This window comes from Pseudonaja textilis, chromosome 13 (assembly GCF_049901715.1).
Source record: "Pseudonaja textilis isolate UNSWEBS1 chromosome 13, rPseTex1.2, whole genome shotgun sequence".
Lineage (NCBI taxonomy): Eukaryota > Metazoa > Chordata > Lepidosauria > Squamata > Elapidae > Pseudonaja > Pseudonaja textilis.
In genome coordinates this window covers 6,913,533-6,926,092 of record NC_142002.1, presented here as the reverse complement: position 1 = coordinate 6,926,092, position 12,560 = coordinate 6,913,533, and the positions used below count along the sequence as shown (strand labels likewise).

The 12,560-nt window shown below is 39.5% G+C and overlaps 1 protein-coding gene across 2 annotated transcripts in view; it reads left to right on the top strand.

Annotated features, from left to right (window-relative positions):
- CERS3 (ceramide synthase 3) overlaps positions 1 to 12,037 on the top strand; it is a 50,188-nt gene extending 38,151 nt beyond the window's left edge. The window contains exons 8-12 of one of the 2 annotated variants that reach the window (XM_087941326.1): positions 60 to 188; positions 1,244 to 1,350; positions 1,570 to 1,726; positions 2,497 to 2,544; positions 10,727 to 12,022. In XM_087941326.1, the coding sequence (XP_087797452.1) occupies positions 60 to 188; positions 1,244 to 1,350; positions 1,570 to 1,726; positions 2,497 to 2,544; positions 10,727 to 10,903 (618 nt within the window). In that variant the 3' untranslated portion in view covers positions 10,904 to 12,022. Of the gene's footprint in view, positions 1 to 59; positions 189 to 1,243; positions 1,351 to 1,569; positions 1,727 to 2,496; positions 2,545 to 10,726 lie in introns of both variants that reach the window. The other variant, XM_087941327.1, reaches the window with a different exon arrangement.
- The last annotated feature ends 523 nt before the right edge of the window (positions 12,038 to 12,560 follow it).

The window sequence follows — 12,560 nt, the reverse complement described above, 5'->3', positions numbered from 1 at the left end:
TCCGTCTTCCAATATCTTCTTGGCTTTAAGAAGTCCATTTCTCCATTTCTTTTCCTTAGGATTTCATGGCCCATGTGGTGCATCATTTTGCTGCCCTTGGCTTGATGTTCTGTTCCTATAGTGCCAATTACCTCCGTCTTGGAACGCTGGTGATGATTGTCCACGATTCGGCAGATATCTGGCTGGAGGTAAATCTCAGCATCTGTCTGTGCTTGTGCTTAGTTATCCAAGTCCCAGAATTTCGTTAGTATTGTTTTTCATTCATGGTAGTATAGGGAGGAGCAACGTCTGAGCCCTGAGTCTGAATGATGAGCTATCCTAACAAGCCCTGACACGAAACATTGGCTCATTCGGTCCAGAAAAAAACATACCTAGTGGTCTTCTATCCAAAAAGAAACTACGTCCTGAGTTAACCCAACTCATTTTCCCCCACTCCCCCCAACAGCCAAGGTTGTCTCTCAGTGTTGCTACCTAATTGAACACCAACTTTGAAACCAGTTCTATGAACACAAATCTTCAAGACTTTGTCCTAAACTATTTTTGTCATGGGGATCTGATCTTCAGCCCTATTATCGGGAAGTGGTGTTACATCTCATAGACCAATCCCTATAATTGAGATATAAATATTGTACTACAGCTAACAACTAGCAATATTTTTGGATCAAATGTCCAGCATCACATTGGGTAATCACCCCCCCCCCAAAAAAAGTATCACTTCCTAAAGTTATGAGGAAAATAATAAAAATGGATTCCTCTTTGATTAGGGTTGAGGGGAAATATATATGTATCTTGGTGTGTGTGTGTGTGTGTGTGTGTGTGTGTGTGTGTGTATAAAGAGAGAGAGAGGGAGGGGGGGAGGGAGGGAGGGGGGAGGGAGGGAGAGAGAGAGAGAGAGAGAGAATAATATATTTATTTCAATAGATTTACATTCATTGAAGACATTTTTACAGAATAAAAATAATATAAATTTAAAGAAGGAAAAGAAAACTAGAAAAAAGCTGTAAGTATACAAGTAAGAAATAAAGGGGAAAACAAAGAAAAAAGAAAAGCTGAAAAAAGATATAAAGAAGCCACTTCCAACCTTTGCTAGAGCTGTTCTAAAGGCAATTTATATTTTATCCTGAGAAGGAACTTCACTGCCACAACTTACCAAGTATATTTTTTCCCCCAACCAGTTCCAGATGGTCCCTTTTCATGAGATCATCCCAAGGTAGTAATTTCTCTCCCAATTGTTCAATTTCAGGCTGCAAAGTTGTTCAACTATGCTCACTGGGACAATACCTGCAGTGTTCTGTTTGTCATTTTCGCAGTGGTGTTCTTCATCACACGGCTCATTCTCTTTCCATGTTGGTAAGTTGCGTTGAGGATTGTTGGGCTTGAAAATTGTGACCTCTGGGTGCTGCACCTGTTCTTAGCAAACACCTGAGAAACAAATGACTCTCTAGATGACTCATGTTTGCCAGACATATTCATAACCCATATGAATATTTATGCTTCAATTTAGGGATGGAGAAATAACAACAGCTAATCATCCAACTGTTTCTTTTTCTCCTCTTGTTTTCCTAACAGGATTTTACGGGCCTCGATATATTATCCTGTGTTCTATACCCAGACACTTGTCATCGCATATTTTGTATACAATGGGCAGCTATTGATCCTGCAAGGTCTTCACCTCTATTGGGCCTACTTGGTTTTCAAGATTCTGAAGAAATTCATTTTTGTGAAGGTAAGGATGGACTTCAGGATCGTTCTGATGCCGATTATGGTTATGGTTAGAAATTGGGGAGTTCTAAAAGAACTGAGTGTTATATCAGTCTTTCATAATATAAAGTTCCCTTTCATAAATTCACAAACTCTTCTGGTCTTGCAGGCTTAGCTATCTAGAATGAAATGGGATGGGATGGGATGGGATGGGGTGGGGTGGGGTGGGATGGGATGGGAGAGAAGATAGGATAGATTGAAATGAGAGAGAGGAGAGAGAGGAGGGGAGGGAGAAGAGAGAGAGAAAGAATAGAATAGAATAGAATAGAATAGAATAGAATAGAATAGAATAGAATAGAATAGAACAGCATAGCATAGAGGATAGACTAGGACAGAATAGAATAAAATAGAAACAGTATAGTAGAAAAGCATAGAGTAGAGTAGAGAGTAGAATAGAATAGAATAGAATAGAATAGAATAGAATAGAATAGAATAGAATAGAATAGAATAGAATAGAATAGAATGAAACAGAGTAAAGTAGAGTAGAATAGAATAGAATAGAAGGTAGGGTAGGGTAGGGTAGGGTAGAGTAGAGTAGAATTGAATTGAATTGAATTCTTTATTGGCCAAGTGTGGTTGGGCACACAAGGAATTTGGCTCTGGTGCAAAAGCTCTCAGTGTACATAAAAGCTATAAGTGATAAATCATTATCACAGAAAAATTGCCTTTCCCTGGGCCAACCCAGCATCTTGCATCTTGGTTATTGTTTATTCTATAACCAGTTACCCTTTCCAGGTGCTCAGTATTCCTATACCAGCTTGGGCTAAAATAGACAATGACAAGGTAAGCAATGTGAGATCTATGCATGCTTTATCCAGAGATGTTCAGTCTTGGATATTTAAGATGAGAATGGCTATGGTCCTTGTGAAAAATCAACCAGAATCTCTGGATCAACACAAATCACTTTCCAGGTTCTTGCAAAATTAATTTCTAGTGATTAATATACTATCCAGTCATCTCCTGTGGAGATGCAATTCATTCTCTAAATGGGTTCTTGATTGATGGTCTTGATTCTAGAAATCACTTTTCTTCACAATCAAGTTTTTCAACTGTTTCCTCCAGTAGATGGAAGACCAACTCTTAATCATCATTAAAAAAAACATATTGGCCTGTTGAGTCTAATATAATTGGTAGACTTCTTATCTCAATCTTGACTTGGCTTGAGGGAAGAATGTATTTCCATACTGGAATGGTGGATCGTCTTAAATTCTCTTTTTTCCCTCTTCTGCTTTGGCTGTCATTGATGTTCAGAGATCCAACAGATTTCTCAGATAATTTCCTTTACTTTACAACACTGATCACTTTCTTTGGATCATGTTCTCATTAAATGCAGGGTCGAATGGGCAATGTTGATCTTGGTCTTTACAAACAAGTTCTTTGTGTCTCAGGTGTTTCAACAAGACCATTGAGTAAAAGACTACTTTTTATATATTCTATATTCCTTAAATTTCTGTGAAGCATACAGGAAAAGAGGTCACCATGGCAATGCATGTGCCTAGAGTTGATGAATTGATGACATTGTCAGATATCAATGCCATTTTGTTACAAGGGCCATTCACAACTTTACCTCTTGTTTAACCTTCCTGTATTTCAACTTTGCTAATTATGGATGTATTTTGCTGTTCACTTTTTCCAAACCAAACATCTATTAATGTGCTAGATCCCTTGAGACATCCTAACCAGACTCCAGAATGGGTCTTTCCAACCTATTTTCACTTAAGCCAGAATAATGTTTCCACCAACTGCAAGCCAATCGCTTCCAGCAGATACACATGAATAGTGTCCCCTCCCCCCAAAAAAAATCCCCATAGATTTTTCTCTGCTTAGAACAGAGAACCTTAGAACAGAATCATTAATAGGGATGATCAGTCCCTGAGAAATTTCCCTTAGACACCATGCAAATTCTTGTTATCCCCACATCTCGTGGAAGTTGCTTTTTCATAAGCGAATTGAACATATAAAGTCAAACTATTTGAAACCCTCTTTTTGGAGCCTTTGTCTATTACACACAGAGAGAAAGAGCTTTGTAACTTCTAATTTGAATCTGCAAAATCCAACGGAGAAACCTTTCTTGGATACAAGGAAAAGACACATCAGGATTCAATAGTTTTTTCCTCCTTGTTGGGAGAACGTTGAGTGCATCTAAATAGCAATAGCACTTAGACTTATATACCGCTTCACAATGTTTTACAGCCCTCTCTAAGCGGTTTATAGGGTCTACATATTGCCCCCTACAATCTGGGTCCTCATTTTTATCAATCTCAGAAGGATAAAAGGCTGAGTCAACCTTGAGCCAATGAGAATCGAACTCCAGACTGTGGGCAGATTTAGCCTGCAATCCTGCATTCTAACCACTGTGCCACTAGGGCTCATAAAGAAATAACATATAAGAGACAGATGGGCTAATGTCTCCTCCTTTTCTTCCTTCACAAATTATCTTTATTTGAAGGGTGCACAATCCCTCACCAGTAACCGGAAATGTATAGATCCTATTTTTTTTTATGTTAGAATTTGATCCATCCACATTATGGGGAGACTGTCACTAACTCAGCGCCATTTTGTATATTGTTTAAAATCTAGTGTTCCTTTCCTTCTCCCCCACATTATTTTGGCTATAAACTTCTTCAGTTCAGTTTCCCAACCAGATCTCAAAACGCTGTTGAACTGACTACAGTTTCTCTGCGAAAATGTTTTTGAAAAATCTCCATGACACTCTAAATCCCTCCAACATCTGGGTGGCTCTTTAAAAAAAAAAATTGGGAAGATGGTGTCACTTCCTCTTAGTCAGCCAAGGATTTAAACAAGTGGAATCTTTCTGTAAGCGTCTAGAATTCCATTTCCCCCCTCCCTGTCTTTTTCTTTAGACAAAATGGTTACGTTTTTTCTACAACTTCCTTCTGTAGAAGGCTGGAATTCAGAGGTGGTATTCAGCAGGTTCTGACCGGTTCTGGAGAACCAGTAGTGGAAATTTTGAGTACTTTGCAGAACTGGCAAATATCACCTCTGACTGGCCCTGCCAATCCCATCTATCCTCTGCCTCCCGAGCCCAAGCTGATCGGCTGACTCAATGGGAGGCAGAGAATAGAGTGGGACAGAGCCAGTCAGAGGTGGCACTTGCCGGTTCTCCAAAATACTCAAAATTTCTGCTACCGGTTCTTCAGAACCGGTCAGAACCTGCTGAATATACCACCTCTGATATACATAGAAGAAAGTTTCAAAGGGTTATAGGAACGTGCAAGTCTACAATTTCTCTTTGAATCCCTCCAATTACAGTACCCAGTAGGATACACTAAACTTTATTATCTCAATTATTGTTTGGATTGGTTTGGATTAGCTTTAAGGTGGCCAAATTCTCATAACAAAGAACCCTTTAGCTCAATTCAAAGCATCATTTTAAGGTTGGAAAAGGCACTTAAAACAAGGCTAAAAGTCTCCGTATGCTGTCCTTTGTTTTACTTGCCAAGAATGGATTTATAATTGGATTAACTCAGAAAGCAGTGGGACGTTGGGATTCATAGATGACCACCTGGGTTTTTGACATGCATCCAAGGACCTGTGCCCTGGGGGACTTATTGAATTTCAGTAACATAGTTAACAGAATTAATGAAGTCTGCAACTGGTATTAAAAAAAAACGGTTTAGTTTACCGTCATTAGCTCTCCACTGGATTCAGCCAAATGATAATGAAACATACCAGAAATGAAGCATTGTGGTTTGGCAGATATAAGAAGTGATAATATTGGAGGCTGATCTTTGTTTCAGGAAAGGTGTGAACACGCCATGAGTTAGAAAGGAGAAAGGCAAATTAACACAGTTCGTTTGGGTAGAAAAGTACAAGACACTTTTCCTTTTGTTTGTTCTTTTGGGATCATCCCAAATCAGGATTAGTGGCTGTTTTATCATTTGCAGGTAGTCCTTGATTTACAACAGCTCATTTAGTGGCTGTTTCAATCAGGAGGTTTTGAGTTCAATCCTGGGTAGAGGCAGATATTTGTCTTTCTGGGCACACTGAGAATGTATCTGCTGAACAAAACTCTGCATTAGTGACAGGAAGGGCATCCGGCCATTAAAAAAACTCTGCTAGCTTCATTCAGTTGCCTGCAAGGGATTATGGGGTCATTAAATGAAGATGATGATTTAGTGACCATTTCAAGTTACAAACGCACAGAAAAAAGTGGCTTTTTTGCCACACTTCTGACCATTGCAAGTAACCCCATGGTCATGTGATCAAAATTCAGACACCTGGCTACTGACTCGTATTTATGATGGTTGCAGAGTGTCCCAGGGTCATATGATTCCCTTTTGCAACCTACTGACAAGCAAAGTCAATGGGAAAGCCAGATTCACTGAACAGTGTTGCTAACTTAACTGCAGTGATTCACGTAACAACTGTGGCAAGAAAAGTTGTAAAACAACAAACATCTCATTGAGCAATCGACAATTTGGGCTCAATTACCATAAGTCAAGGACTACCTGTATAGAGATTTAAATTCTTATGGTAAAGGTAAAGGTTCCCCTCACACATATGTGCTAGACGTTTCTGGCTCTAGGGGGCGGTGCTCATTTCCGGTGCTCAAAGCCGAAGAGCCAGCGCTGTCCGAAGACGTCTCCGTGGTCATGTGGCCGGCATGTCTAAATGCCAAAGGGGGCATGGAACACTGTTACCTTCCCATCAAATGGTCTCTATTTCTCTACTTGCATTTTTACATGCTTTCGAACTGCTAGGTTGGCAGAAGCTGGGACAAATAATGAGAGCTCACTCCGTTACACGGCATCAGGAATTCAAACTGGTGAACTGCCAACCATTCAGATCACCAAGCTCAGCATCTTAGCCACTGAGCCACCACGTCCCTACAGGGCTTATAAATTCTACAGGGCCTATAATTCTATATATACACTTCCTTTGGCATAATACCCATTCTAACTAAGGGAATTCACTTTTGAGTAGAATGGAGTGGAGTGGAGTGGAGTGGAGTGGAGTGGAGTGGAGTGGAGTAGAATAGAATAGAATAGAATAGAATAGAATAGAATAGAATAGAATTCTTTATTGGCCAAGCGTGGTTGGACACACAAAGAATTTGTCTTGGTGCAAATACTCTCAGTACAGAGGTGGTGTATTCAGCAGGTTCTGACCAGTTCTGGAGAATCGGTAGCAGAAAATTTGAGTAGTTCGGAGAACTGCCAAATTCCACCTCTGACTGGAGATTTTGCAGATCCTTCCCCTGCCTCACCCATCAAGCCACGCTCACAGAACTGGTAGTAAAAAAAATTGAATCCTACCACTGTCTCAGCATACATAAAAGAAAACATACAATTTATAGCAATGGGCTGGTTATTACAGCTGATTACATTAACAATGTGGATTGATTTACACAGATGCCCCTGGAAAGATTTGGTAACAATAATTTACAGATAGGTTTGAATCAAAGTTTTATTGCTTAATAGTTCTTTTTAAGTGTCCAATTGCTGAGCTGGCTCCCAGGTCTCACCAGTGAGAATTTAATTTCCCCAACTTTGTAATTTGGCAAAACCCACAGCGATTAAAGTTTAAAGCTGTTTTCCCTAACAGACACATTTCCTAGAGATCAATATTCTGTTTTTAGTGGAAATTCTCACAAATATATGCACAGATATGTTACAACTGCAAATACAGAATGGATTATGAGAATTGCGATCTAATAGATTTGGAGAACACCAGACTGGGGAAAATTGCTTTCAATCAAAGTAGGCTAGAAATGAGGGAAGCACCCCATGATAGATATTCTCAAAATGACCCAAACTATGATAAGGCAATTATGTCTGTCATATGGTACTAATCTATATATATATATAAGCGAAATACTACTCACACATCATCACAAAATCTCCAGAACCATAAAGCTTACAAACTTGAAATTTGGCATGTATCTTCCTCTTGGCTTCTAGGGGCTCACTAAGAAAGGATTTTTTGAAATGACTATCAGAGCATTAATATTTCATATATTATTATTAACACGCTCTGATGCTAAGGAGTTCTACTCCCCCTCCCCATCTGAGAAGAAATCTGTTCCAAATGCAAAACACAAGCAGAGGAGAGGAGTTTCAGTTTCAGTTTTACTTTCACAGCACCAAGCAGCTTTGGTACAGAACACTTGAGCTAAGCCACGCCTAGGCTCCTTGCTGTCTCCTTGCTCACACAGCAAAATAACTGTTTCAGTTTCCAAACAGCCCTCAACTTTCTCCCAAACTGACAGGATGCTAGCCAGATGAATACTGATGGATGCTGGTAGGCAGAGGCACAATTTTTTCCCTTATTTTCCTCCCCCAAAACTAAGTTCAATCACATAGTTTCATAGCAAAGCACGGGTCTAGAGCTAATATCACAAAAATTCATGCTAATCTCTGCATGAATTGCTTATTAATGGGTCAGTTGAATATTATCCACAAGATTTACATGTAACTATCTTTTATATGTTGAAATGAACAAACCTTCGCTTTTGAAATAGATTTCCATGCATTGAATTATTACTCTACCAGACAACCAATATATATTCATTTGATTCAGAACTGGTTGGGCTCCTTAATATGTTTAATGCTGTTGGGCTAAATTTCACATATGTGCCAATAGGGCAATTATGCAGATAACTTTCCCTTGGATACTCCAAAAGCAAAAATCAGCATTAAGTTGAACCTAAAAAGCAACCACGGAATATTCAGAATTTTAAGAGGCATCTCGTCAACAACACATCATCAAGAGTTTGATCAACGAGGCAACCTTAGAACTTTCTGAACCCAACCCTGGAACATCCGCCAGGTCAAAATATTTCCTCTCTCTGTAGGAGGCACCTATATTATTTTTTGATTCATGGAGGGTTTCCTCCCTGCTCTCTGTAAAATCTTCACGACAGTCATGATGGAGCCCCAGAAGAACTTATTGCCTTATGTGAAGGGCAAAGGGAAATTCTACCCAGGAAGTCCTAGGGGTGATTTGGCCAACGTGATACCTCATCAATTGTTTGTGTGTGGAAAGATGCTTTTCCTTTCCTTTATCTGATCGCGTGCCAAGTTTATCTTTCAGTATTTACTCTGTGGATTGTTTGTTTGGATACCCTTCTGCATATAGCTTCGAAAAAGACAAAAGAGCGAACCCCAGGAAGTTTGTGCTGCGGGGCCGAGCTGGTGGAGTTTATGTTTTCGTTTTTCTGCTCTAGCTTGGCTCTGTTTACATGGAAACTAAGCACACCGAGGTGGAAATGGGCAATCCCAAACTTGCCGGCTTTCTGAAGCGTTTGATGCCTATATGTGGTACCAATAAAGAAGAACATTGGTGGTTCAGGGTTAAAATGAAGGGTCCTTGATGCTCTCTGAGCTGGATGGTTTTCTTGGGGACATTTCATTACCCAACTAGGTAACATCATCAGTGCTAGAAGGGAATGGGGTGTGCAGAGGAGGAGGAGGAGGAGATAGTCTGTGAAATCCTTGGTGCTCTCTGAGCTTGGTAGTTTTCTTGCAGGTGTTTCATTACCCAATTAGATAACATAATCAGTGCTAGAAGGGAGTGGGGTTTGAAGGCAGGAGGATGGGGAGGAGATAGTCTGTGAAATCCTTGGTGCTCTCTGAGTCTGGTTGTTTTTTTGCAGACATTTCACTACTCAATGCAATGATGAGTTTGGGTAATGAAACATCTGCAAGAAAACAACCAAGCTCAGAGAACACCAAGGACCCTTCAATCCCAAACTTGTTTAAACTACTGTCCTAAGAATAGTCTGATATGGCCTTATGAGTGTGTATGTGTGTGTGCATCTATCTATTTATCTATCTATTTATCTATCTATCTATCTATCTATCTATCTATCTATCTATCTATCTATCTATCTATCTATCTATCTATCTATCTATCTATCTATCTATCTATCTATCTATCATCTATCTTATCTATCATCTATCTTATCTATCTTATCTATGGGTACATCTAAGATTTACTTATTTACTTATTTAATATTTATTTATTAAGAAAATGTATATGGCTGCCCAACTCACTCACAATGTCTCTGGGTGGCTTATGAAAATAAAACCCCAATACAAACCCAATAAACCCCCCAAAGTTCCAAAGAAAATGTGCCCTTGCTGTGCAAGAGGGGTCAATGCAGTTCTCAAAGCAATGTTCTTCCAAGCTAAAGCATTTACACGATTTCAGTCTAAATAGTAAATAAATAATTTGTAAAGCTCTGCAAATTTGGTCTAGCATATATGTATGCAAGGGGATGCGGTGGCTCAGTGGCTAAGACACCGAGCTATCGATTAAAAAGGTCAGCAGTTCAGTGGTTCGAATCCCTAGCACCATGTAATGGAGTGAGCTCCCATTACTTGTCCCAGCTTCTGCCAACCTAGCAGTTTGAAAGCATGTAAAAAATACAAGTAGAAAAATAGGGACAACTTTGGTGAGAAGGTAACAGCATTCCGTGCGTCTTCGGAGTTTAGTCATGCCGGCCACATGACCACGGAGACGTCTTCAGACAACGCTGGCTCTTTGGCTTTGTAGTGGAAATGAGCACCACCCCCTAGAGCCGAAAACGACTAGCACATATGTGCGAGGGGAACCTTTACCTTTGCTTTATATGTGTGTAGAATTGCACTATGATCAGTTGTAGTCTTTGGCAAACTAAGCAGTCATCCAGGGCATCAAATTTTAGGGAGTGCCACCACTGAAAAGGTGTCCAAAAATACATATGAGTATAACGTATGATTTCCCTTCAGTATTATTTGAAAATTTTTCTTTCTATGCTTTTCACAAACCCTTATCCACAAGCCAGTGGAATGGTAACCCAACTTTACATATAGTCCTGATCCTTTGTGCCTGACAATCAATCACTGTTGGTCTACACCTCTTCTGAATGTCACATTTTCCTCGTTTTCTGTAACGCCAATCAATCCACATGGTGCATAATTAACTTTTTCAGAATGATTTTGATATTCTTTCTCCCTAGAATGTTAAAGATGAACGGAGTGATGATGAAGAAGAAGACTCCCTCAGTGATACTGAAGAGGAATGTATGAAGAATGGAATGAAGAACGGATTAAATGATCCTCTCCTAAATAATAATAATAATAATCATCATCATCATCATTATCATCACAACAACAACAACACTAATATTAATTAATGCCCAGCCAAGACCATCTCCTAGTGCCATTAACTGCTGTGTCATAAACCCAACACACCATAAAGACTTTTATATCCACATCAAAACCAAAATCCATGACTGGTTTTTATTGCAGATCTACAGCAGTCTATAGCAGTCTACCTAGCAGAACTCACTTCTGAAAAAGAGTCTCCTTTGTAATATGCAGGCTAGAAGATATGCAATGAAATTATTATTATTTTGAACACTCCAAATGGTTAAGAATGGGAATGAATTTAGAATATAACATTTTTAGACTGAGATCTTCGTGTATTTAAATTTTGATAAGACTTAAAAACAGTCTGGACAAGTTTTTAATAATGTTTTTTTCATATAATTTGAGATGTGTGGCTTTATACTGATTTTATTGACGAGTGGGATGGTTTACACAAGGAAGATCCATGCAGTTGGAATCTGCTTCAGTAAAAGATTAACCACATTTGATCAACAGGCTACATAGTGGTGGATTCCAGATAAAGACAGGAAGGTTTTATCAATCCTGCTCTTCCTCAATTCATCTCTTATCAGTGAAGGCCCGGATGTAATTGTCAGAGGTAATTGCCGTCCAGAAGTGAATTAGTGCAATGGTTTTAGAATATACATATTAAACTTCACTGATTCCTGAGTGTGCCTTCCAGTCAATCTTGAGTTCTTGCAACTGCATGGATTTGACAACATTTCTGGAAATTGATGTCCTAAGCCACCAGGTGTCATTGAGACTGAGCTGGGTGATCGTATAACTTTTCTTGAATAAAAAAATCTTCCCTTGATTGAGACTGAGTGACTGCTCCTCCCCCCGGCCCCCCACAAGTCATCCATCTGGCATACTGCCTAAGCCAATACTAGAACTCATGGTCTAGTATTTTTAACCACTACACCAAAATGGGGTTCCAAATACATGGGACTATTTATATAGAAAATTAGCAAAGGGATATCCAGATTAGGATTAAAGCCACCTGCTTCAATTGTATTAAGGTCAACCTTTTTTTGAATTCTTCCAACTCTGATTTACTTTTTATTTATGCTTTGTCTTTCATTATATAGTCTTGATTTTCATTCTTTGTGCTTTCTGGATTGTTTTATTTATAAATAAAGTGTGATCCCATGGAAATGGGGAAAATATCATCTGAATGCTTTTTAAACACTATGTTGCTTCTTTGTTATGCTTGGCCAAATAGGAGCTAGCTTTATAGCAATAGCAGCAGCACTTACACTTATATACCATTTCACAGTGCTTTACACAGTGCCCTCTCTAAGTGGTTTACAAAGTCTATGCCCCCAACAAACTGGGTCCTCATTTTACCCACCTCAGAAGGTTGGGAGGTTGAGTCAATCCTGAGCCTGGTGAGATTTGAATTGCCAAATTGCTGACAGCCGGCAATCAGCAGAAGTAGCTTGCAGTACTGCACTCTAACCACTGTGCCACTGTGGATGGGTGGGCAGGTGGAAGGAAGGAAGGAAGGAAGGAAGGAAGGAAGGAAGGAAGGAAGGAAGGAAGGAAGGAAGGAAGGAAGGAAGGAAGAGCAATAGCAGTAGCAGTTAGACTTCTATACCACTTTGCTTTACAGCCCACTGTAAGCCGTTTACAGAATCTGCCTATTGCCCCAACCAGCTGGGTCCTCATTTTACCCACCTCGGA